A 21,501-nucleotide genomic window follows, 5' to 3' on the forward strand; every position below is an offset into this window, starting at 1 on the left:
AGGCCCTTGGATCACCCCTGCAGCAGCTTCCTTGTCTAGTGGACTCCTCACTCCAGAAACTCCACGAAGGACCCTCTCGTGCCCTTCAGCCCAGGCCCCTTCTCTGTGTTCCTCCCCTTCCAGCTTCTCTGAGCTGTGTTTGCAGAGGTTCCAAGGTTGCAACGCATCTGTTCTCTGAGTTGAATTTTCTCCCAGAATGCTTGGGTTGCCTGAAACATCCTGAGTGCTAAGGGAGAGCAACTGAAGAGCTCTGAAGAAATGCTATTTGCTGAAAGCAAGAGGGAAGTTACCCTTTGCACACAGGAGAGGCCAACTCAGAAATTCTGGGGTGGAGCTACGGGTAGTAGGTGCCACAAAAGTCTTCTGGTTTCAGACATTAAGAAGGTGGGCAAGTACATAATACATCTTGTCCCACTGCCCAGCCACGGGTGGGGCTGAGTCCAGCTCAGGGACTCTAGCACCCATTGTGCTAAGGCTTGGCACACCCACAGCAGAATGCAGCTGCTTTCTGCTCATGCGTCTATGAAATGATCCGCTGGCTGTTTCCAAATTCCCCAGCATAGCAGAGAGAAAATCCATCAACCCCCCAGGCTACTACTTTATCCCCAAGGTCTGCAGGTGGGCACACCTCACACAAAGCCTGTTGGAAATATGATTTTATGAGACGTGTCCAAAGGACAACCAGCCCCCTCCGCCGGTGGTTGCCGAGCCTACCTGCACATTAGGGTTCCCTGGGGTCTCTCTGAAATCCCGAAGACCAGGCCACACCCCAGACCAAGTGCATCCTAGTCTCAGGGGGAAGGGCACAGCCTCGGGAATTTTTTGAGTTTCCCCAGGATTCTAATGTGCAGATAAATTTGGAAACCACCATTGTTGGTTTAGTCTCCTTCTGTTCTGGGGAGGATTTTTGTTCAGTCTTTTATTTTTTTCGAACTTCAGTTTTTACATTTCTTAAAGCAGACCAGAAAGCACTATTTTCCCAGGCCACTGCATCCTAGCTCTGCCCTGCACAGGATTCACTGGGGCATCCTGTGAAAATGCAGATTCTGACCAAATGGAGGAGGGGAGTCTTGGGGAGTGGAGCTGGGATTCTGCGTCTTTAACAAGCTCCCAGATGATGCCGGCATTGCTGGTCCACAGTCCTGTTTCCGCAGGGACAGCAGTCACCTTGTTCTGAGGGAACTGAGGTGGCTGCAGAGTCCCCCCCAGAGTGGGCCGGCGCAGCTGCACGTGGCTCGGGTGGGAGCACGTGAAGTTAGAGGGGAGCTTCGAGATGAGTCAGTGGGACCAGAGAGCTGCTGGTTGGCAGAGAAGCCCCTCTCTCCCCACGGCCTGGGGGTGCCCCTGGGCTGGCAGCTGTCAGCGCAGACCATGGGAAAGTGGAAACCCGCCTCAGGGTGCCCTTCTTGCCCTTCTGCAGACTTCCCAGCCCCTCTGGCCAACGCCGGGGGCCAGGTCCTATTCTCTGTCACATTTAACAAACATTTACGGAGAACCTGTTACACCCCACGCAGTGTCCACGGGCACGCAACATGAATGGGACAGTGCTCCTGCTCTCACAGCCAGAGGTCGGTTAACTCTCTCTGTGAAGAGCCAGCCTGTTTTAGGCTGTGCCCGTGACACAACAAGTCTGTCACAACAACTCAACTCCGCCCTTGCAGCACAAAAGCGGCCAGACACGATGAAAGTGTAAATACACAGACAGGCTGGTCTGACCTGTGGTGGTAGTTGGCCGAGAGCTGACACTTCATGGAGAGGAGGCCAGAGAGATCAGGAACATAAAAATGACTAAGGAAACTATAACAGAAAAATCTGCAGAGAATTAAAAGGTCATTGAAGGGAGAGTGACGGGAAAGGCTACAGCAGCCTGCTGGGTTGAGGAAGGCATTTCTAAGGCGGTCGCATTTAACTGAGTTCTGAGTGACAAAGGAACTGGCCACAGTAAAGATCACAAGGAAGAATGTTCCATGCAGCTGGAGCCACAAGCATAAAGGCTGTGAGGCTGGAACAAGCCTGGCGTGCTTGAGGACCTGCGACACGCACCGCGGCTGCCTCGAGTGGGCAGTGTTGGTGGCATGAGATGGTGCAGGGGTACAGGCCGGGGTCTCCTCACCTGTGGCTTTGCAATCAGCATGAGGGGCGTGTCTCTCAGGCTCCCCGAGATGGGAAGCCGCAGCAGGGTTACCCAGGAGGGCAAAAGAATCCCTAAGGCACCCAGGGAACTGACCGCTCCTTCCCCTTGGCGGGCCTAGAGCCCTGGGCTAGGGGACATTCCTCCTTGAGCCCCTGTCCCAGGCAGCCGAGGAGCCAGGCCTCCGGGAGCCGAGGTCTCTTTGTTTCCATAGAAAGTCCTTTCTCTAGTATTTTGCCTGTTCCTCACTCTTCCCTTTAGCTTTGCTGGGGACGAGTCAACTGCTTGGTAGCCATATCTGGGCCAAATGAGCTCAAAGTAACAAGTTCCTCTTTGCCTCCACTTTCCTGCACTAAGTGCAGGTAGCTCTGGGGCCACTGATGGGGTCAATGGCCACATAAGGGGCAACCCACTGTCATCAAGTAGTTGGCAATGATGACTGTAATAATAACCACATCCGCCTGGGCAGCATCTCATCAGGTCCCCCACCCTAAATCCAGTACTACAGCGACACATATTATCCCACTGCAGGCACAAGGAAACCAAGACTGTGAGGCTGCAATGCACCCAAAGAAGCAGCATTCTATTCATGGGCTCTGGGGGTGGGCCAGAGAAGGAAAACAGCCCCGCACCGCATGAAAACGTGCATTTCGAAGAGGCTTCACTGCTCTGGACAGAAGACCGAGGGAGGTCTGGGGGGAGGCACCAACCTGGGGGCCAGGAGGTCCGGGGGAGCCGAGCGATCCTTGCGCGCACGGGGGCTGCGTGGTCTCCAGTTCCAGGATGAGGTTCTCCATGTCTGGGGAGAGGAGCTTCAATGCAAAGCAATACAGGTGTACAGGTCAGACTTGGGGGATGGAAGAGGGGTCAGCAACCTAAACACAGGCCTGCTCCATGATCCAGTCCCCAGGACTGGTGCTTCCCTGACACCCGAGTGGGTGTCCCAAGCAGACGGCCTTCCTGACCACCAGTGTCTGTTCCGTCATCCATGCTTGAGACACACCTGGTTTGAATGGATTACAGAGCTACAGTGATGGAGTTAGGAAGCTCGTCTCTGGGGCCTCCGTCCAATGTCTAGGGCAGCACTGCCCAAAAGAAAGGACACGTGAGCTCCCAGCGTGAGCCATGTAGGCAGTTCTCACTCTGTTAGTGGCCACATGAAAAAAGGTAAAAAGAAACATGTGGGATTAATTTTTATAATATCTCTTATAACCCAATAACACCCCAAATATTATCATTTCAAAACCTATTCAATATTTAAAAATTAGTAAGGTATTTTATAGTCTTTTTTCATACAAAGTCTTCAAAATTCAGTGTGTCTGTGTACAGCTCAACTCAAGCCAGCCACGTTAAACGTACTCGGTGGCCTCGCATGGCTAGTGTCTGTGCTGGACCGCACAGGTGGACCAGTTCCTTCACAGACCTGAGACTCTCAAGTCCCACCTGTTTTCTTCTAGGCCAGTTCCCCGAAGCCTGCTCTTTTCTTCACCGTCCTCTCTTCCCAAACCCTGTTCCCTCCCACTCCTCCGCAGGGCTGCGGGAGGACCATGTCCTGCGCCGCCTCCCCGGGCTGGTCCGTGTCAGAGACGGGATGTGGAGGGGATTCCACAAACACTCGGGGGGAAGAGCAAAAGGGAGATTCCACGTCTGAGCAGCTGACCGGAGCCCAGAAAGTTACGGTCACTGCACTGTTTTCGGGAAGATGGGATACTTTGCCAAATCCAATTCCCTGCTGAGAAGAATCCCCCTCCATAACTTATTTAGACGGTGGGAGAATGGTCGCACACCAGGAGCTGGAAAGTCTGTCCCAGGGTTCCACCTGCCGCCTGAGAGCAAAGGCATGAATCCCTCATAGATGATTCTGGAGGAAGTGGCTGTGAGGGATGGGGGACGTGGGGTGGGGCAGCGTGGTGGGCATTGGGGCGGCCACATTTCTGTTCCCTCATGTGTCCTGCTCAGGTACTCACCGTACTTCGGCCCCCTCTGAAGAATGGTGGTGGGAACAGTGGGGGCGGAGGGGGCGTCAGCATGCAGCATGCTCTGTGGCTGCCACGCTTCTTCTGATCCAGGCCAGGAAGGGCTGTTTAGAGAAAACTGCTGCTCATTAGCATGGGGCCAGGGCCAGGGCCTCTGTCGTGCCCACCGTGCCCGAGGGAGACCCCCACCGCCACCCCAGGCTTCCTACCCTGTTAGATGGGGGCGCACCTCCTATTCACTATCTGGCTTAGGCCTTCCCTGGCCTTCGTGAGACAATGTGAGTAAGATACACGAGCAAATGCCATGAACACTGACTGCTATAAGGTTCACTTCTCCTTCTTCAGGCATTGATTTACTTTGTAGATGTGGCGAGGAATTCAAAGTTCAAACGGACTCAAAATGTGGGATGTAGTCGGGGAGAAGGAAGTCGTGAATAACTTTGATATTGCGCTCAGAGGAATTGTTCAGAGAGGGAGGCAGCCAAGTCCGGAGGTCGCATTGACTACAAGAGACGGTGAGCCTTGGTTTAAACACATATTTGACTCCAGACACTCGGCACATGTTCAGTGTCACCTGTGCTTACTAGAGAGTTACTGTTAAACATGTCAATGCATGGGTGTGAGGAGATAAAGAGGGGGCCCTGGACCTTCATAGTTTCATGGTCTCATGGAGTCTCCTGATGCACATATTACTGAGGAGGAAACCGGGGCCAGGGCAGGAGTGAGAGAGGAGGAACAATCAAGGGCGCCTTTGAGGTTGCAGGTGAGCCAGGGCATCAGGGGTCAGCGTATGAGATGGAAGAGGCCCTCGTTTGTAGGGAAAGCTGCCAGATTTGGTGTTAGATGTTTGTTAACTCGAGCACATGCTTTGCCAGACACTGGGCTAGCCCTGATGGGGGACAGAAAGATGCCTAAACGGTGCCCCTGACCTGTAGGTGGTAGAGCCTGTGGAGCTTGAGTGGCTGCAAAGGCCTTTCTGCTCATATCCCAGCCTCTCCTCCCACACTCTGGCCAAACCTGGAGACTCTTACTGTGCATCAGGCACTGTTAGGAGCTGCCTCCATCAGGAAGCTGTTCTTGACTTTCCAGGCAAAGGCTGAGGGGTCCTGCTATGCTTTCCTTTGGATTTACCCCTGTATTAACCTCGATCCAGGGGGTGAACCTGCGTCTTCATGTCTCTCTGAATGACTTGTGCTTTCACGAAGGAGAGAAGCCAGTTTTCACCTTCAGGGTCTAGCGCAGTAACTGGCATACACTAGAGGTTCCTCAAATGTTTGATGAACTAATTTGTTTAAAAACCACTTACAACATGCCAGGCACCATTTAAATGCTTCACACATGTAAATTTACCTAATCCTAACAGCAACCCCGAGAGTTGAGTCTTGTTATTATTATGATCAGCATCCCCATTGCACAGATCAGTTCACTGAAGCCAAGAGGCAGAGCAGCTTGCCCGTGGTCATACAACTAGTAAGGGACAAAGCCCGGTTTTGAACTAAGCAGTTCAGTTCTAGAGTCCTCTTTCTAGATTTCTACACCATGACTGCAATGTGGGTGGAAATAAAGGCTGGAGCTAAGAAGAATGGCCCTGGCTGGTGTGGTTCAGTGGACTGAGCGCTGGACTGTGAACCAAACAGTGGCTGGTTTGATTCCCATCAGGGCACATACCTGGGCGGTGGGCCAGGTCCCCAGTAGGGGGCGCGAGAGATACAACCACACATTGATGTTTCTCTCCCTCTCTTTCCCTCCCTTCCCCTCTCTAAAAATAAATAAATAAACTCTTAAAAAAGAAGAAGAGGAAAGCAACTATCTGAGATGTATAGTATCAGTGCCCTTCAGCCAAAGACCATCAGAAATGCACACACCTGTAGCTGAACACAGTTGACTCTACTGACTCATTGCAAAGAGCAAGAACGCACACCAGGGGGAACCCTGGGCGTCTGGGTAACAGGAGGTGAGAAAGGATTTGTCCCAGGGTTGAGGCTTTTGCAGGTGATTTGGAGGGAGACCATGAGGAAGCAAAGTCTGGCCTTGCTCTGGACTGGATGCGGTCAGGAAGCAAGGGCTAGCCTATGACTATCTTAATTCTCAGCTAAAAGAGGAGAAGCTTGGAGGGAGACTGAAGCCATGACAGGTAAAGCCACAGCAGTCACTCACATGAGCCAGGACAGAGGGCTAGTTGGTCATTTTTGTGGCTGGCTGGTAGTCTTTGCCAGTGTCTGACCTGGAGACAGGGTGCTCTTGTTTTTCAACTTGATCCACCCCATTCACAGACTGATCTTGTCTGATGTGGTTTTGTGAGATTGTGCATGTTCAGCGGGAGAGCACCATGGCCTAGCTGTGAGTGGCTGGCCCGCTCCAGCTGTCATGGGTTGCTCTTCTCTTTCTTGGTGGTACACCAGTGTAGCTCTATTGTTATAAAACTTGATACTAATGCCAATGGCATCCCCCTTCTAATTCCTTCCCTAAAGCCAGGAGTGGGCAGCTTCCATCGCTCCTCTCTGTCTCGGGCATGTGGAGAAGGCTGGCAGACTCGCCTGCACTTCACAACCTTCCCAGGTTCCCCAGCCACAGTTCCTCCTTTGTGCCTCTTCGGCCTCAGCAGACAGCAAAGGCTGAGGGTGCAGGTTCCCGAAAAGCCGCTCCCAGCGGGGAAGCCCGGGGAAGCTGGCAGGTTCCCACGACTCGTTCGTGTGCATTGCTGACCACTTACTTTTCCAGACGATATGTGGCCTGCAACTCGCCCCACACCCTGTGTGGCCTTCCACTGGTGGAAGACCCTGAATCGTTTACAGCAACCACCTCTCATTTCTGGAGCACTCTTCAGGGAACACAAGTTATCAGTTGCTTTTCCGGTGGAGCCTTCTGCATTGTTCACCCCTCCCCATCCCTTCCCCCTTGACCTACATCATTTCAGCAGGTGAAGGCCATCTATTTCTGCCCTGCCCCCAACTCCCTGGGGTTGTTTGCTTTTAGCACAGTCTAGTTTATTTACAGCTCATTCCAACTCAGAATATTTCCATCAGGTGGACGTGTTTGGGAACAGCTTCTCCCCACCCCCCTTCTTCCCAGACAACTAAGCCAGGACTTCATGTGTCTATTTTGGTGTCATCTGAGTGGCCTGTGAGTCTCTCTGGACTACGCTGCCTCCATGGAATTGTGTCTGACTGAGCTCAGGGTCCAGCCTGGAGAAGGCCCAGCAGGCTCTGCTGCGATGGAAAAGCAATGCGTGTGCGTGTGTGCACGGGAAGCAGAAACCGGGCTGTGCCTCGTGGCTCCGCCCCCGGTGGCTGCCTCGGAAATGCCCACTAGGCAGAATTCCAAGACCACTTGCCCTGACTGAAAGACACATTGTATGTGGCCACTGTGGTGCCAAATCACAGGCAGAAACAATGCTGAGTCTAATGTGAGCGTTTGGCAAACATTTGGTGGCGGGGGTTGCTGTCATTGGTGCAGGCTTTGCCCTTTGGACTCAACTGACTGGACCCTGGGGCACATCCTGGAAAGTGATTCACTCCAACTTACTCTTGGAAGTATAGGGACTGGGATCAGAGAGTGTGAGTCCGGATGCAAGTGACCATGTGACATGGCACAACTCCCTTTCCAAACTGAGATTCCGTTGCCCCATCGGTACCGCAGGGAGTTTGGCTCAAACCATCTCCTGAGTCCTGTTTATACATCTGACACCAGGATCAACACTGTGCCATCTGGATCTCCACTCCCAAGACCAGCCCATGAATGGGGTACTAAAGACAACCCTTTCGTTTCTGCCTTTTTTAATACCAAGAAGCCCCCCTCGAATCAAGCAAATGTATCATTACAAACCACCTAAGGGCCCTAACCAGTGTGGCTCAGTTGTTCAGAGTGTCATCCCATAAATCAAAGGGTCACGGGTTCAATTCCTGGTCAGGGCACATGCCTGGGTTGCAGATTCGGTATCTGTCGGGGCACGTGCATATGAGAGCAGCCAGAGAAGTTTCTTTCTCCCGTCGATGGTTCTCGCTCTCCCTTCCCATCTTTCTAAAATCAATAAGCATGTCCTCAGGAGAGGATTTTTAAAAAGCTACCAAAGGAAAGAAGTGACATAAACACCTTGTCATAGCAGGCTGGGAAAATGACGGGCACAGCCGCATGCTGACCACACTGCGAGAGCCCCTGCAGTTGGTGGCTCTGCCAGTTCCTCCTCCTCCTGCTGCTGTTGCGCCTTTCCCTGCCTCTTCGAGAAGCAGCCGGCAAAGAGGAGGGGGAGGTGCAGGGCAGAGCATCACTGTGTCTGGACCCTGAGCCGGGTATCTCAGCTACAGCCCAGGTCTCACCTTTCCTGTCTGTAATTTGCCTGGTTTTCGCCAATTCGCATATTCCAGACCAGGTTTAACACGACAGTTTTCCTTCAACACCACACACACCTTGAAACACAAACGATATTAAAATTGGCCATTCTGCTATTTGCTCCAGAGCAGGCACTGGGGTGAGGGGGGAAGACAGGTGAGGACACAGCTACAACAATTCAGCAATTTGGTGGCTGCTGCCGCATGACCTGTGCCCGTCAGCCTGCAGCGTGATGCGGAGCTTCCAGGCCGCCAACACTAGGAGTGCCCCGGACCACAGAACACAGCGTTACTCCAAAGCCAAGGGAGCAGCAGCTGCCAGCCTGCCACTCTGAAGTCAAGGTCACAAGATGGGCACACGCAAGTGCATACACACGTGTGTGCCAAAGCCCCCACCATCTCCACTGTCACACCCTTCTATGCTGCGATTCCAGCACAAGCCGAGAAGTTTAAGATATAAAGGCTTCTGAAGGCTCTCAGAACAAGCCTACTTTCCAAGAGTTTTTTTCCCCAAAACAATGCATGCACACACGCAAGTGCACGTGCAAGCACATGCACACACACACACAACTCACCCAAGCAGCAAGCTGAGTAACAGAGCAGTCCTGAAATGGTAAGCAGATGAGTAAGGCTGAGTGATGGGCCTGTCATTGTGGGCAAGGCCAAAGGCGGACTGACCAGGGAGCACATGCTGGGGGCAGGCTGAGATCCGTCACGCCCCCAAGCAGTCCCAGCGCCTGGCCTGTTGGACATTTCGGGTGGGAGTCGTCCAATCCCTGCTCTGGTGCTGCTCTGGCCCAGAGGCCAGGGGTCCAGAGGCCAGTCCTGAGCTCCTGGGAGCAGCACTGGCTAAGCGGCGTGCTGGCCTCTCGAGAGGCTGTACTAGCTGGTGGCTTAGAACAGGAAGAGCGCTCTTGGCCCAGGGGAGGAGGGGAGGTTGGGAGCCTGGGATTCTGATGGCCACAGTGAGCAGAGACAAAATAGAGTGTCATCCATCACCCAGGCTGCCTTTCATTCAGCTCAAAAACCGCCCTGACGATACTGTTCTGGCAAGCCTCAAAGTCCACCCCCACGGCGACTGTGCCATGGGGGAGTCTGCCCTCCCCTGCGTCAGGGAAGATCTTTGTGGCCTTCATCACGTCGATGCCAAGTTGCTGTCAACAGAGCTAACCTGAATTTGAATATACATATATGCATTGCCAAAGGGCCCGTGGAGTAAACCTGCCTTTAACAGGCAGGCAGATGAAGCCTGCCTATTAAATGACAAAGTGGCCCCTACAAGACACACATGGAGATCTGTCTGACACTCTACACGCACTCAATGCACACCCATGCACACACACACACACACTATTCCAGATCATACAGACAAGATTGTTAGCACTTAGCAACAACCACTGTTGTTTTAACCAGCTCAGTAAACACCGTAGCAGAGGTCAGCAAACTTTTTCTGGAAAGGGCCACATACAAACAGTTTAGCCTCCCTGGGCCTGCACAGCCTCTGTGAGTGACAAGGTAGCTCTGCTGCTGTGCAGGGAAGCAGCCTCGGCCATACCTGACGGAGCAAGTGTGGCTGTGGTGGATTAGAACGTGACTTGTACAAACAGGAGGCAAGCTGGATTGGGCTCACGGGCTGTGGCTTGCTGACCCCTGAGATACGGCCTTCAAGAGAAAGGCTACTCCTTGTATTCATTCATCCATTTACTGTTTCATGCATTCAGAAACACACATGGAGCACCAAATGTGTATAAAACAAACACATTTGGTGACTAGACACAGTTCCTGCCCTCGGAATGTGTCATGCAGTATTCTGGAAAGAGGACGGGTCCTGGAGCTGGGCAAACTTGGGCTGGTTTTGTCACTTACATTAGCTCCATGGTCTCGAGAGACTTATTCTGATTCTCGGCTCTCTTCTCTGCAAAGTGGGTGTGGTCAAACACACCCTACTACTTTGTTGGGAAGATTAGGACCAAGGCTTTTGAAATTCCTGCCATAGACTAGGGATTTGGTCCTTCATCTATATTTTCAAAGACAACTGTTGTACAAGGCGGGCAGAGAAAAGATGCTAACATGGAGCTGGGGCGTCCAGAGGGACTAACAGGAGGAAGTGGTGGGGACCAGCTGGGCCCAGGAATTCAAGTGAGAAATCAGGAAACGGTTCCTGGCAGAGGTGGCATTGGGCTGAGCTTTGAGAGCAGAGAAGATCTGACAGTAACTCAGTGGGAGGAGTGAGGGAAGAAAGGGCTAGGCTGGGCTCCTTGTCCGGGGCACTTCCCTCTGTTCTCAGGGACACAGAGTTAGAGGTCGAGAAGGCAGCACGGAGTGCGCAGTCCTGAACCTCAGACAGTGGCGGGAACATCCGAGTTACATTTCCTCCAACTCCCCCTGCTGGGTCATGGTCCCGCCACTCTTCCTTTTTCAAACCTCATTTCAAAAACTCTTGGAGATGAAAGTTCTGCCACTTTTAGCATGAAAGTCTTTTCTTTCTTTCTTTCTTTTCTTTTTTTTTTTTTACCATTCAGCATCATTTTTTCCTTAAAAGGTTTACTTGTGTAGTACACTCAACCACACTTTGTTTCTTTAGTGTAAAACGCCAGCCATTGAACACAGTGGTCTCTGAGGTCCTGGCCAGCTCTGCAGGTGTCCAAGCCTCTGTTTCGAACCTACAGACTCAAGTTCACGGTGTCTGTTTCTGTCTCTTTCCTGTGTTTCCCTCCTTCTGCAACTCTCTTTCCCGTCCCAGTCTCAGTTCTGCGTCTGGTCGCCCAATCTCTGACTCAGCCTCTGTCTCTCAAAGCACTGACCGATGAACTTCCTTAAGTCAAATGCGTGATGACTGTTAACTAACTGCCTGCAGCCGAGTGTGCCAGCCTGGGATCGGGAGTCCTGGTCTGCAGTGCTGGTGCGGCCAGAAACTTGCTGTGTGACCTTGGACAACCCACTTCTCCACTGTGCCTTGGTTTTTCAAAATGTAAAATGGGGCCGTTGGACAAGATGAGCTCCAAGCCCTTCCCCATTCTGGTTTCTACAGGGACTGCGATACAACAGTCCTTCTTAAGGGCCCCAAACAGGGATGGAGGGTCACTCTCCTCCTTCCCCCCTGGAGGGTAATCCCTGCCCTCGAGGCAGCTGGCCTGCTGAGTACCCTCAGGTTCATTGGCTCAAGCACCAGCTCACCATAGCAGAGCTGCCTGCAAATATAATTCATAATAAAAGTTTCCGGGACCTTCCTGCAGCTGTTGGCAGGTGTCATATTCACAGTATTTTGTCTTAATTGCAGCTCTGGTATTTATCAACCAGGCCAGAAGAGCACTTCTGGAATACTGCCTTCCTGGGCACTGGTCCAGAAGCTTCTGTCCCCTCTGTTGGCACATGCAGGCCTGTTCCCTGCTGATCCCCACCGAAGCGAAGCCTGCCTTGCATCTTCCCCTGCCGTGTCTCCCGCTGCTGCTGCTGCTGCCGTGCAGGAGACTGTGTGGCCTGGGTAACTCAGCACCCTTCCCGAGGACCCAGAGCTGCCGGTGTGGGACAAAGACACCTGCATTTTTGGAGGCAGAGCCTGGGGTTCCACGAGACCCAGAGCACCTCAGCTAGGCCCTCCCAACCAAACCTAGGTGGGCAGAGAAGTAAGGCGGAGGACTTGAGTTTTACTTTCCCACTGACAAAGACTCTGGAGCTCTCAACAAGGCTTTGAACTTGGGCTTCTGTGTCTGTCTTTACAGAATCCAGGTTTAACAAGAACCCCGCTAAATCGGGAGAGAATCCCCATCAGGAGAGCCTTCTAGCAGGGACTCTGGATTGTTGTGTGAGCAGAAATCTTGATTAGATTAAGCCACTGAAATGTGGGTGCTCGCTTATCACAGCAGAGAGCATCACCCCACCCCAGCAGTGAGGCCCCAGCCACGGGAAGCATCCTGTGAGCATTCAGCATTCTTCTCTCATCTTCACAACATCCCCACAAGGTACATGTTATTACTACCACGCTCATTTTCAGACAAGTCTCAGAGACTTAGGGAGGCACCTAAGGTCACACACAGCCGGTAGGTACTAAGCCAGGATTAAATCCAGATGTCTGACCCTGGAGACTTTTGCAGATTTTGTCACCAGCACAAAGTGGTGAGCGCCCTCCCCCACTCCTCCACCAGCCAAAGAGAAGGAGCAAAACTGGCCATTGCCACCACAGCCAGCTGAAGCTGGAGGAGCTTACCAACACCCAGTTCCATGCCTTTCTAATCAGGCCTGACAATGACACACCCCCGGGCCCCAATCTCCTGGTTTGCAAACTCGCATTGTAGGATCGCAGCTGCCTCCCTCAGGGTCCCAGCGACAAGGGGGGCTCAGTCATATGTGCTTGCAGCCTTCAATTAAATGTGCATCTACTTTCTCCATCGAATAGTTTAGTCTTCAAAGTGGGCTAAAAATCTGCAACTCATTTTTAAATTGATCAGAAAATAAGGTGGATGGATAAATAACAATACGACAGAGTAAACATAGCAAAACAGTAACAACTTCAGCCATGTGGTGGGTTTATTGGTTTGCTGGGGCTACCAAAGTACCTGGGGGGTTTGAATAACAGAAATTAATTTTTAACAGCTCTCGAAGCTAGCTAGAAGTCCAAGACTAAGGCATTGGAAGGGTTGGTGTTTTTTGTTTGGTTTGGTTTCAGTTTTTATTTGTTTGAGGCCTCTCTCCTTGGCTTGCGGGCGGCTGCCTTCTGACTGTGTCCTCACACGGCCTTCCCTGTGTGCGTGCCCGGCTTCTCTCTGCATCTGAATCTCCTCTCGGTGTAAGGACACCAGTCGGACTGGATAAGGGCCCACCCTTACAGCCTCACTTAACCTCATCACCCCGTTCAAGGCCTTGTCTCCAATACAGTCATATTCTGAGGTACTGGGGTTAAATGGGTTTGGGGAGGTACACAATTCAGCCCATAAGAGTGGGCATATTGGTGCTCCCTGGACAATTCCCTCCACTTTCTTGGAATGTCTGAAATTTTTCACAATGAAAAAGAATAAAATAATTTTAAGTAGGCAACAGAAAACCAGAAGATACCTTCACAGGGGTTAGGAGTGGGGGTGGGTCGGTCTGATGCCCTCGTGGGCAGATGTCTGGGGGCCCTGGAGCTGCACAGAGCTGGGGCAGCAACGGGCCTGGAGGAGCCTGTGGCCGTTCATTAGGAGACCGTGAGCAGGGGACCGAATCTCTACAACAAAACATGAAAAGGACATTCTCCTCTGCCCCTGACAGGGATGCCTTGAGGAGGAAAAGTCTGCCCTGACTACATGGATGTAGGAAAATCACCCCATGAGTGATTCTATGCTCAATCACTTGACTGAGCATAGATTCAAGGAGACAAATCCACCCCTCTTTCCTCCCATGAGGGAATTTTTTTGGACCTTATCTAAAGGAAGGCATCTGCTTTTTTGAGTTCAAGTTCTAATTCGACCAAATGGCATGTGGTAAATAGAGAGGAAGGAGGAGACAATGTTATTAGGAGCCAAGGGAACATCGAGAAACCTCCCCGAGGCTGGCTGCGCCTCGGCTCTGAATTTGATTACAGCGGCCAGCATAAATCAGCGAGAGCTATTAAATCTTCTGCAAAGGCCTGACAGGGGAGGCCAAGTTTCTACAGTTATTCAGGAGATCTGGCCATAGGTCAGAGACGAAACCGCGCAGCTGCATCTGCCCGAAGGGTGGGTTATTTCCAACACTCGCTGACAACTGGGGCTAAGTGGAAAGACCCTGTGTTTCCAGCCATTACGTTTCCGTGCCTTCATTTTTCCATGGTGACATCTTAGCTCCACAGATACTTGTGATTCAGAACCACGTGGCTCACTTAACCCTTTGCCTGGAGCTCCCCATCCCTGCCCCACCGACTCCAGTATTTGCTATTTGACAGTTCACAGCAGGTGGGGAGGAGGGGGCAGGGTCCCTGGGCGGCCCCTGGTTGCCTGTTGGCACAAACAGACGTTTCTGCCCACTGGTTCCAGCGACTGACTCACATCCCTGAATTCCAGAAAGTGGGGGACCTGTGGCTGAGCTCCTTGGACTCAACTGAACAGTAGAGCTTCCCTGCTGAACAAGTTGGCGAGATGAACCTTAGCCTTTCTGCAGCACGATACCTGTATGGTTCTGCCACTGAGGAAAGTCTCCGGGATCACAATGCCCGTTGCTAGTTTGGATCTAACAGGCTGTTATAGGCAGAAAAATCCCCTCCCGTGCTCCAGATGAAAGGCTCTGTTTTGCAGGCATATACGGAATGTTGTTTAATTGTTTAGACTAAATAATACACTCATGTGATTCCAAATCTAAAAAGGATAAATGGGTATACATGAAACTTCTCCCACGCCTGTCCCAGTTCCAAGGATTTATTACCAGTGGCTCAGTCTCCTGTGTATATCTTCATGACTATTTTACACATACAGAAACAAACATGGAGGTGCAATATTTTCCCCTCTAACTCAAAGAGTTATTTACAATGTAACATTATCCATGGGGGTCCTCGCTCGGTTTCGCCACGGTATTTGTAAGAGATTCTTCTGTGTAACTACATAAAATGCATCCACATTCCCCCTACGGCAGCATAATAATCCTTCACTTGGAAGAGCGATGATCTGCTCACCCCGCCCCCCGCTGATGTGCATCAGGTGATCTGCAAACATCTGCAGGATCAACAATGACGACCAAATAACCTTCTGCATGCAGCCTTGTGTTGGTGGCATGGCCATCGAATGAATTTCTAGGTAGACTTGCTGGGCCAAAGAGTAGGTAGATCTGTGATTTTTACACACGGTGGCTAATTCATCTCCACAGAGCCCCCCTCAAGCCACACCCCTCCCACAGCAGAGGATGAGCACACACTCACCAGCACGAGATGTCAGACCTTTGCAATTCTAACCCACTGGGTCAATGAAAAATGGTGTTTCAGTGTGGTTTTAATTTGCATTTCTCTTATAGTGAATGAGGCTGGAGACATTTTCACATGTACCCTTTCCATTTTTCCATGAGGTTTCTGACCTTTTCTTTAAAAAAATTTTTTTAAAGATTTTATTTATTTATTTATCTTTAGAGGGGAAAAGAAGGAGAGAGAAACATCAATGTATGGTTGCCTTTTGTGCGTCCCCTGCTGGGAACTGACCTGCAGGGAGCCGGCCTGCAACCCAGGCATGCGCCCTGACTGGGAATCGAACCACGATTGTCTGGTTCACAGTCCCGTGCTCAATCCACTGAGCTACACCAGCCAGGGCTAAAATTTTTTTCTTATATATGACTTGCAAATATTTCCCCAGTTTGTTTTGGCCTTCTGACTTTGTTTTACATTGTTTTTCCCACACCGTTTTTTTTTTAGGTAGCAGAGTTTATTATAGAAGCCTTTTTAAAATGCCTTCTGAGTTTTTCTACATACTCGAGTTATCCCCCAAATCTCCCAGGGTTTCTTCTAATAATTTTATAATTTCACATTTTATATTTAAATCCCAATTCATTTGGAACGGATCCTGGTGTAAGATGCAAGTTTGTTTGCGGGTTTTCCAAAAGGCACTTTATCTGACCTACAGCAGATGAGAACGTCCTTTCAACGCCCTTTACACAGGTTGCAAGCATCGACCATCACAGTTCTCAATGACCTGTCCTGACACTTACCATGTGCTACGCACTGGCCTACGACAGCCTTCAGGCTTGTTATGTTTTCTCCACTTGACAGATAAGTAAACTGAGGCAAGAAGGCGTGCCCAGGAAGGTGGTGGGGCTGTGACCTGAGCCCAGATCAGTTGTCTCCCGGTCCCAGTTACGCGGCTTATAGAAGCTCCAACTGCTGGAGTGTCGGAGACACAACCAGGGTGACGCAGTTTGCCCATGTGTGTTCTTTTGATGTCACAAATAGACTATGGGCTCCTTGAGTTAGTTTGTCTCATGAATCTTCTTGTCTAATATAATAGTTAAGTATATAGTAGGGAGGAGGTGCAATAACTATTGGTTATTTGATTAATGGGGAGTATATAAAAATATATATCTCATGTCATAGTCATAATTATTTTAGAGACAGGCAGATGTAAATATGATGATGATAATAACAATGAAGAGGATCTGAATCGACTAAATGAATTTTATCGCCTCATTTAGAAAAAACACTGAACGAAATGCAAAATGGCAGCAGATGGGCATATGGCCCAACAATTGAGTCTATTTGTCAACTCGGCCACCATTTGCTGACATGCCATTTGAAAACTTCAAATTCATATTCAGCAATATTCCTGATTGCCTAGAGGACCCACACTGCCAGGCCTGGGGACTTGGCGTCCCCATTCTATTTTGAAGGGGGCAAAACTATCTCGTTACGCAAGGCAGACGCTGTGTGGACAGTCGCTCCCCTGACGTGGATGAACAGGACATGGAAAGTGGCTTGTCTTACCAGCTGGGTTCCACGCAGGACTGCACAGTGTCCCAAGGGTGGATGCTTTTGGCACTGTGGTGACCTGGGGGTTTCCTAGTAAGGTCACCTCTGTCTGGGGAAGGGAGAAGCTTTCTCCCTCACAGAGGAAGGGAGGCCCGCCTGACGGCTGACTCCGTGCATCCGCAGGCCCTTTTGCCATGGACTCAGTCAACTGTTACCATCCTCAGGTGTGAGCCCAGGCCTTCCAGGTCATGGAAAGCCAAGGTCACTCCTCAAGGCACAACAACTCCTGAGGAAATACCCAACCAGCTCAGAGCTGGGCCCTCCAACGCTTTCTCCTTCCACCCTCACAATAACCCCTCAAATTAGCTTCTATTATGCCCCCATTTTCCAGGTGTGGAAAATTGAGGCTCTGACATTCAAGGTCCCATGGAGAAGGGCTTCTGAGAGACATGACCTCCGGTTCCACAGCCCATCCACTGTAGTGTTCCCTGCTCAGCCTTGGGCTTTCAATGGAGAGTCAGCTGTGAAACCAGACTCTTCAGCACCATGAGCGAACCTCTGCAGCCACCAAATCAGAGCAGGTGGAATTAGAGTAGAAGTGAAACATTCCAGGAGCATTGAGCCTGGACTCCAGATCTCTCATGGCCACTTGAATAACACTGCAGTTAGTGACTGAGAGTTTAGCTGTGTTCCAGGAGCAGAGCAAAGCTCTACCTATCCACTTGCTGAATCCCTACTACCATCTAATGAGGCGGGCATTCTTTTTCCCCAGTCTGTAGAGGTGGAAATTGAGATGCTAAGAAATAAAAGCAAGACCATGTGGCCAAGATCACTCAGCTAATGGATCACGAAGACGACAGTCAAGTCCACAGCTGTCTGAGTGTGCCCCGTGCCTTTTACTCTCGCCTCATGGGTACTCAGGAGCCAGTGCCCAGAAGGGAAACACATGCCAAGACCCCTTCTTTGGGTAGGTGCTAAGTGTGGAAATTAGCAAGCAAATTTGACTTTGGTAGCCACAAAGTCAGAGAAAGTCTACAGCTGAAAGGATCTTTGAAATCTAGTCCATCCCTTCATGTTACAGACGAGGAAACTGAGTCTCACAGGAACAAAAGGCTTGTCTAATACTATACATGTATCCCAGGAGTCAGTGTCAGGTCCAGGGAAATAAGCCAAGTTTCCCAAATTTTACCTCAGTGCATTAGCACTGTGCCACAATGGCTCTCCGAGAACATTAGTGAACAGGCAAATTGCCAAACCCACCGACTCAGCGTCCCCACACCACCTTCTACCCGGACCTGAACCAAAGAACTTAGCAGCAACCACCATGGCAACCAGCTCTACGCCTGTCAGGGTCAAGATTAGGGTTATGGTTAGAATCAGCATTCTTATTTTCAGGGCTGCCCAGCAGAAAAAGTGGGGGCTGGAGCAGTCGATTTGGATAACTAAAGAAGGAGAAAAAAAAGGGCCCTGGCTGGTGTAGCTCAGTGGATTGAGCACAGGCCTGTGAAGCAAAGGGTCGCTGGTTCGATTCCCAGTCAGGGGACATGCCTGGGTTGCAGGCCAGGTCCCCAGCAGGGGACACATGAGAGGCAACCACACATCAATGTTTCTCTCCCACTCTTTCTCCTTCCCTTTCCCCCTCTTTATAAATAAAGGAAGGGAGGAAGGAAGGAAGAAAAGAGAGAGAGACAGCATCTACTTCAGACACTTTGGGAGAAGCATGTCCGGGGCGCAGACTGTCTAGACGGCCGGCCCGGCCCTCCACTCCTCCCTTTCTCTGGGCAGACCCAGAGCACAGAGGAGCCACCCAAACCCACACTGTTCCCTCAGGGTCCTGCTGCTCCCTGGACACAAAGGATGTTTGTCTCTTCCATGTTTACTTTCCCTACCATGACCTTGACCGACAAAGTTCTCAGGAAAGAAGGGAAAACGTTGTCACACTCCATTTCAATTTGGAGAATTTGGTTTCTGGATGACGACAGAGAACCCGGAAGCCTTTTGAGGGCCGCCCCAGGATGAATGATCTCAAACTGAACCGGTTCTGTTTGGGCACTAAGGGGCAAGCCAGTTTCAACTGTCAGTGAGATGACACACCCCACAGGCCCCTCACAGAGGGACAGGCTCAAACATCTGGACAACTCTCGAGTCACAGCACAGTAAGAAAGCCCCAGTAGGTCTCCACATGCAGGACAGCCATGGTCACCCCAGACCCCACTTCCTGGGTCTCCAAGAAGCCCTCTGCTGGGCCTGAGACCCCTGGAAGGCCCCTCCTGGAGCACGTGTCCTCAGAGAGAACTACCGGCCATGGCAGGAAAGCTCCTGGGGCTTTCTCCAGACTACTCGGAAAGACACCCACAAGGCCAGGTGAGCACACGGAGCAATAGTAGGGAAAAGAGGGGGAGGCCTGGAAGGCGAGGTGCCTGTCCAACTCAAATTCACGCCTCCTTCTTTCCTTCCTTCTTTTTTCTCAGGCCCCAGCTGGTTTACCGTGCAAAGCCCACAGCAGCCGCGGGGCCTCTCCTTCAGCTGTCGCCAGCTCCCAGCACACGGTCACGCTTGTGCTTATGTTGGTTGCCCTGGAGACATAAGTGCCAGCTTGAATGGAGCTGCAGGCTCCCGGGCTGGGAGATGGAAGAGAGCCAGGTGCGTTTTTAAAGCCATCTGGGAGAGCCAGTCACAGGAGAGGAGATTCCTTCCCTGGTCTGCGTGTCCCTGCTTATAGGGACAGATTCACAAATGGACAATAGGTGGAAGCTGAGTCCCTCTGTTTGCCTTAACTTGCTGAGTGGTTTAAGCCAAAAATTACTGTTTGGGTTATATTTGAGACTTCTGCCTTTCGACACGAATGCATCTTAGGGGAAATCATGAGCCTCTCAGCATGTGTAGAGACACTGTGAGGTTCTGGAAGTAATGACAAAAAAGTTTCTACATCACACACCAGGTACTGTTTTAAGTACTTTATACTCCTAATTAGCCCACTTAATCTTCACAACTGATCTGTGAGATAACTCCTCACAGCATCCCCTTTTACAGATGGGAAAACTGAGGCACAGAGAAGGTGATTTGCCTACCCAACAGCACAAAGCTAAGGGAAACACACGATGTGAACCCAGGCCTTGTGGCACCAGATGCCCTACTCCCAACCACGAGGCTACTCTGCTTCTGCGACAATTTGGGGATCAGAATGTCCTGATTCGCAATTTTGGCCCTGGCACTGTGTGACCTCAGGCAAGTGACTACATCTCTCTGAAAGTTAGTGGCTCCTGGTAAAAAGGGGGGCATCAACAGTTTGGGACATTCTTGAGATCCTAAGTCATATAGAGAATCTAGCAAACAGAACGTGCTCAAGGCAAGACAGCTTTACCAGTGTGAATGCTGGCTCCTGTATCAGACAGGGAGTGCTGGGCTCCAGGCGCTGCTGCCCAGGAGGGGCGGACAGGGCAGGCAGCTGTGGGAGGGCCAGCAGAACCATGTCGGCTAAGTATCTATGGCTGATGCCATCACTTCCCTGCCCATGTCCCCCCACATTCGTCAGGCCCTGTGGGCTTCCAGCTCTGGCCACAACACCTGGACTACGTCAGAGAGCTTCTCCAGCCCTGGCACTTGCTTTGAGCAAGCATGTCCCCAGAAGCTGCTGGATGAAAATCCCGGGGCCCTGTCCCCTGGAGGTCCCCAGGAGGTCCCCAGGAACCTGCTCATGGACTCCCCTGGCATGACTGCCTTCCCTGGCCCATCTTGCGTTCCCACTGATCGCCTCCCACATAGACTCCTTGAACCCAAATTCTTGTCTCAGGGTCTGCTCTGGGGAGGAACCCAAATGAAGTCAGGATATACACCTGTGACTTTGATTCTGCCATCAGTTTAGAAAAAGCGCTTGTGGGATTCTTTACCCATTGAAAAGGTATCTGTGGTGGGCTGAATAATGGCCCCCAAAGAGGCCGGATCCAAATTCTGGGAGACTGTGAATGTTACCTTATATGGCAAAAGGAACTCTGCAGGTGCGATTAAATCACGCCGTTTTAGATGGGCCCTAAATGTCACCACTGGTTCCTATCAGAGGGAGGCAGAGGGAGATATGACACAGGAGATGTTCCCATGGCCAACCAAGTGGCCACGGGAAACTGATGCAGGAATTCAGAGGCCAACGTGAGCAGGGGCTCTCAGAGTGTGGCCCACGAGCCAGCAGCAACAGCAGCTCCTGGGGTCTTATTAGAAATGCAAACTCGTGGGCCCCCCTCCAGATGTCCTGGATCAGACACTGCAGGAATGGGGCCCAGCCGTCTGTGCTGTGACAGAACTTTCAGTGATTCTGAGGCTGGCTACAGTTCAGGGGCTAACCCCAGCTACGCAACGGAATCATCACCAGGGAAACTCTGAACAGTATCACTGCCGGCTCCCATGCCCAGACATTCCAATTTCTTTAACCCGGCCTGTTAAGTCTGGACACTGGGCTTCTGTAAATCAGCCCAGGTAGTTCTCACATCTAGCTGGGGCCAAGATCCAGTGCCGGAGCTTGAGAACCACTGGCCTAGAACACTGACTTTCAAACTGAGCTTTGCAGAGCTTGGGAATGCTGGGAAAATGCCCCAAGACTTCCAAAGAAAAAGCAGATAGAGTCTAAGCCAGCAGAACTTCTGGCCTCCAAGGTCAAAAAGTCACATGGGCAGGTGA

At 51.2% G+C, this 21,501-nt stretch overlaps 1 protein-coding gene across 6 annotated transcripts in view; it reads right to left on the reverse strand.

Annotated features, from left to right (window-relative positions):
- Positions 1-21,501, reverse strand: part of COLQ (collagen like tail subunit of asymmetric acetylcholinesterase) — a 69,424-nt gene that overhangs the window by 24,769 nt on the left and 23,154 nt on the right. For 3 of the 6 annotated variants that reach the window (XM_037143943.2, XM_053669498.1, XM_053669497.1), the window contains 2 exons: positions 4,099-4,211; positions 2,842-2,943 (listed from right to left, as the gene is read on the reverse strand). In XM_037143943.2, the coding sequence (XP_036999838.2) occupies positions 2,842-2,943; positions 4,099-4,211 (215 nt within the window). Of the gene's footprint in view, positions 1-2,841; positions 2,944-4,098; positions 4,226-9,010; positions 9,223-21,501 lie in introns of those variants that run through there. The other 3 variants (XM_053669496.1, XM_053669495.1, XM_053669499.1) reach the window with 3 other exon arrangements.

The sequence above is a fragment of the Artibeus jamaicensis genome, unplaced genomic scaffold (assembly GCF_021234435.1).
Source record: "Artibeus jamaicensis isolate MK-2021 breed Jamaican fruit bat unplaced genomic scaffold, CSHL_Jam_final contig_519, whole genome shotgun sequence".
NCBI lineage: Eukaryota > Metazoa > Chordata > Mammalia > Chiroptera > Phyllostomidae > Artibeus > Artibeus jamaicensis.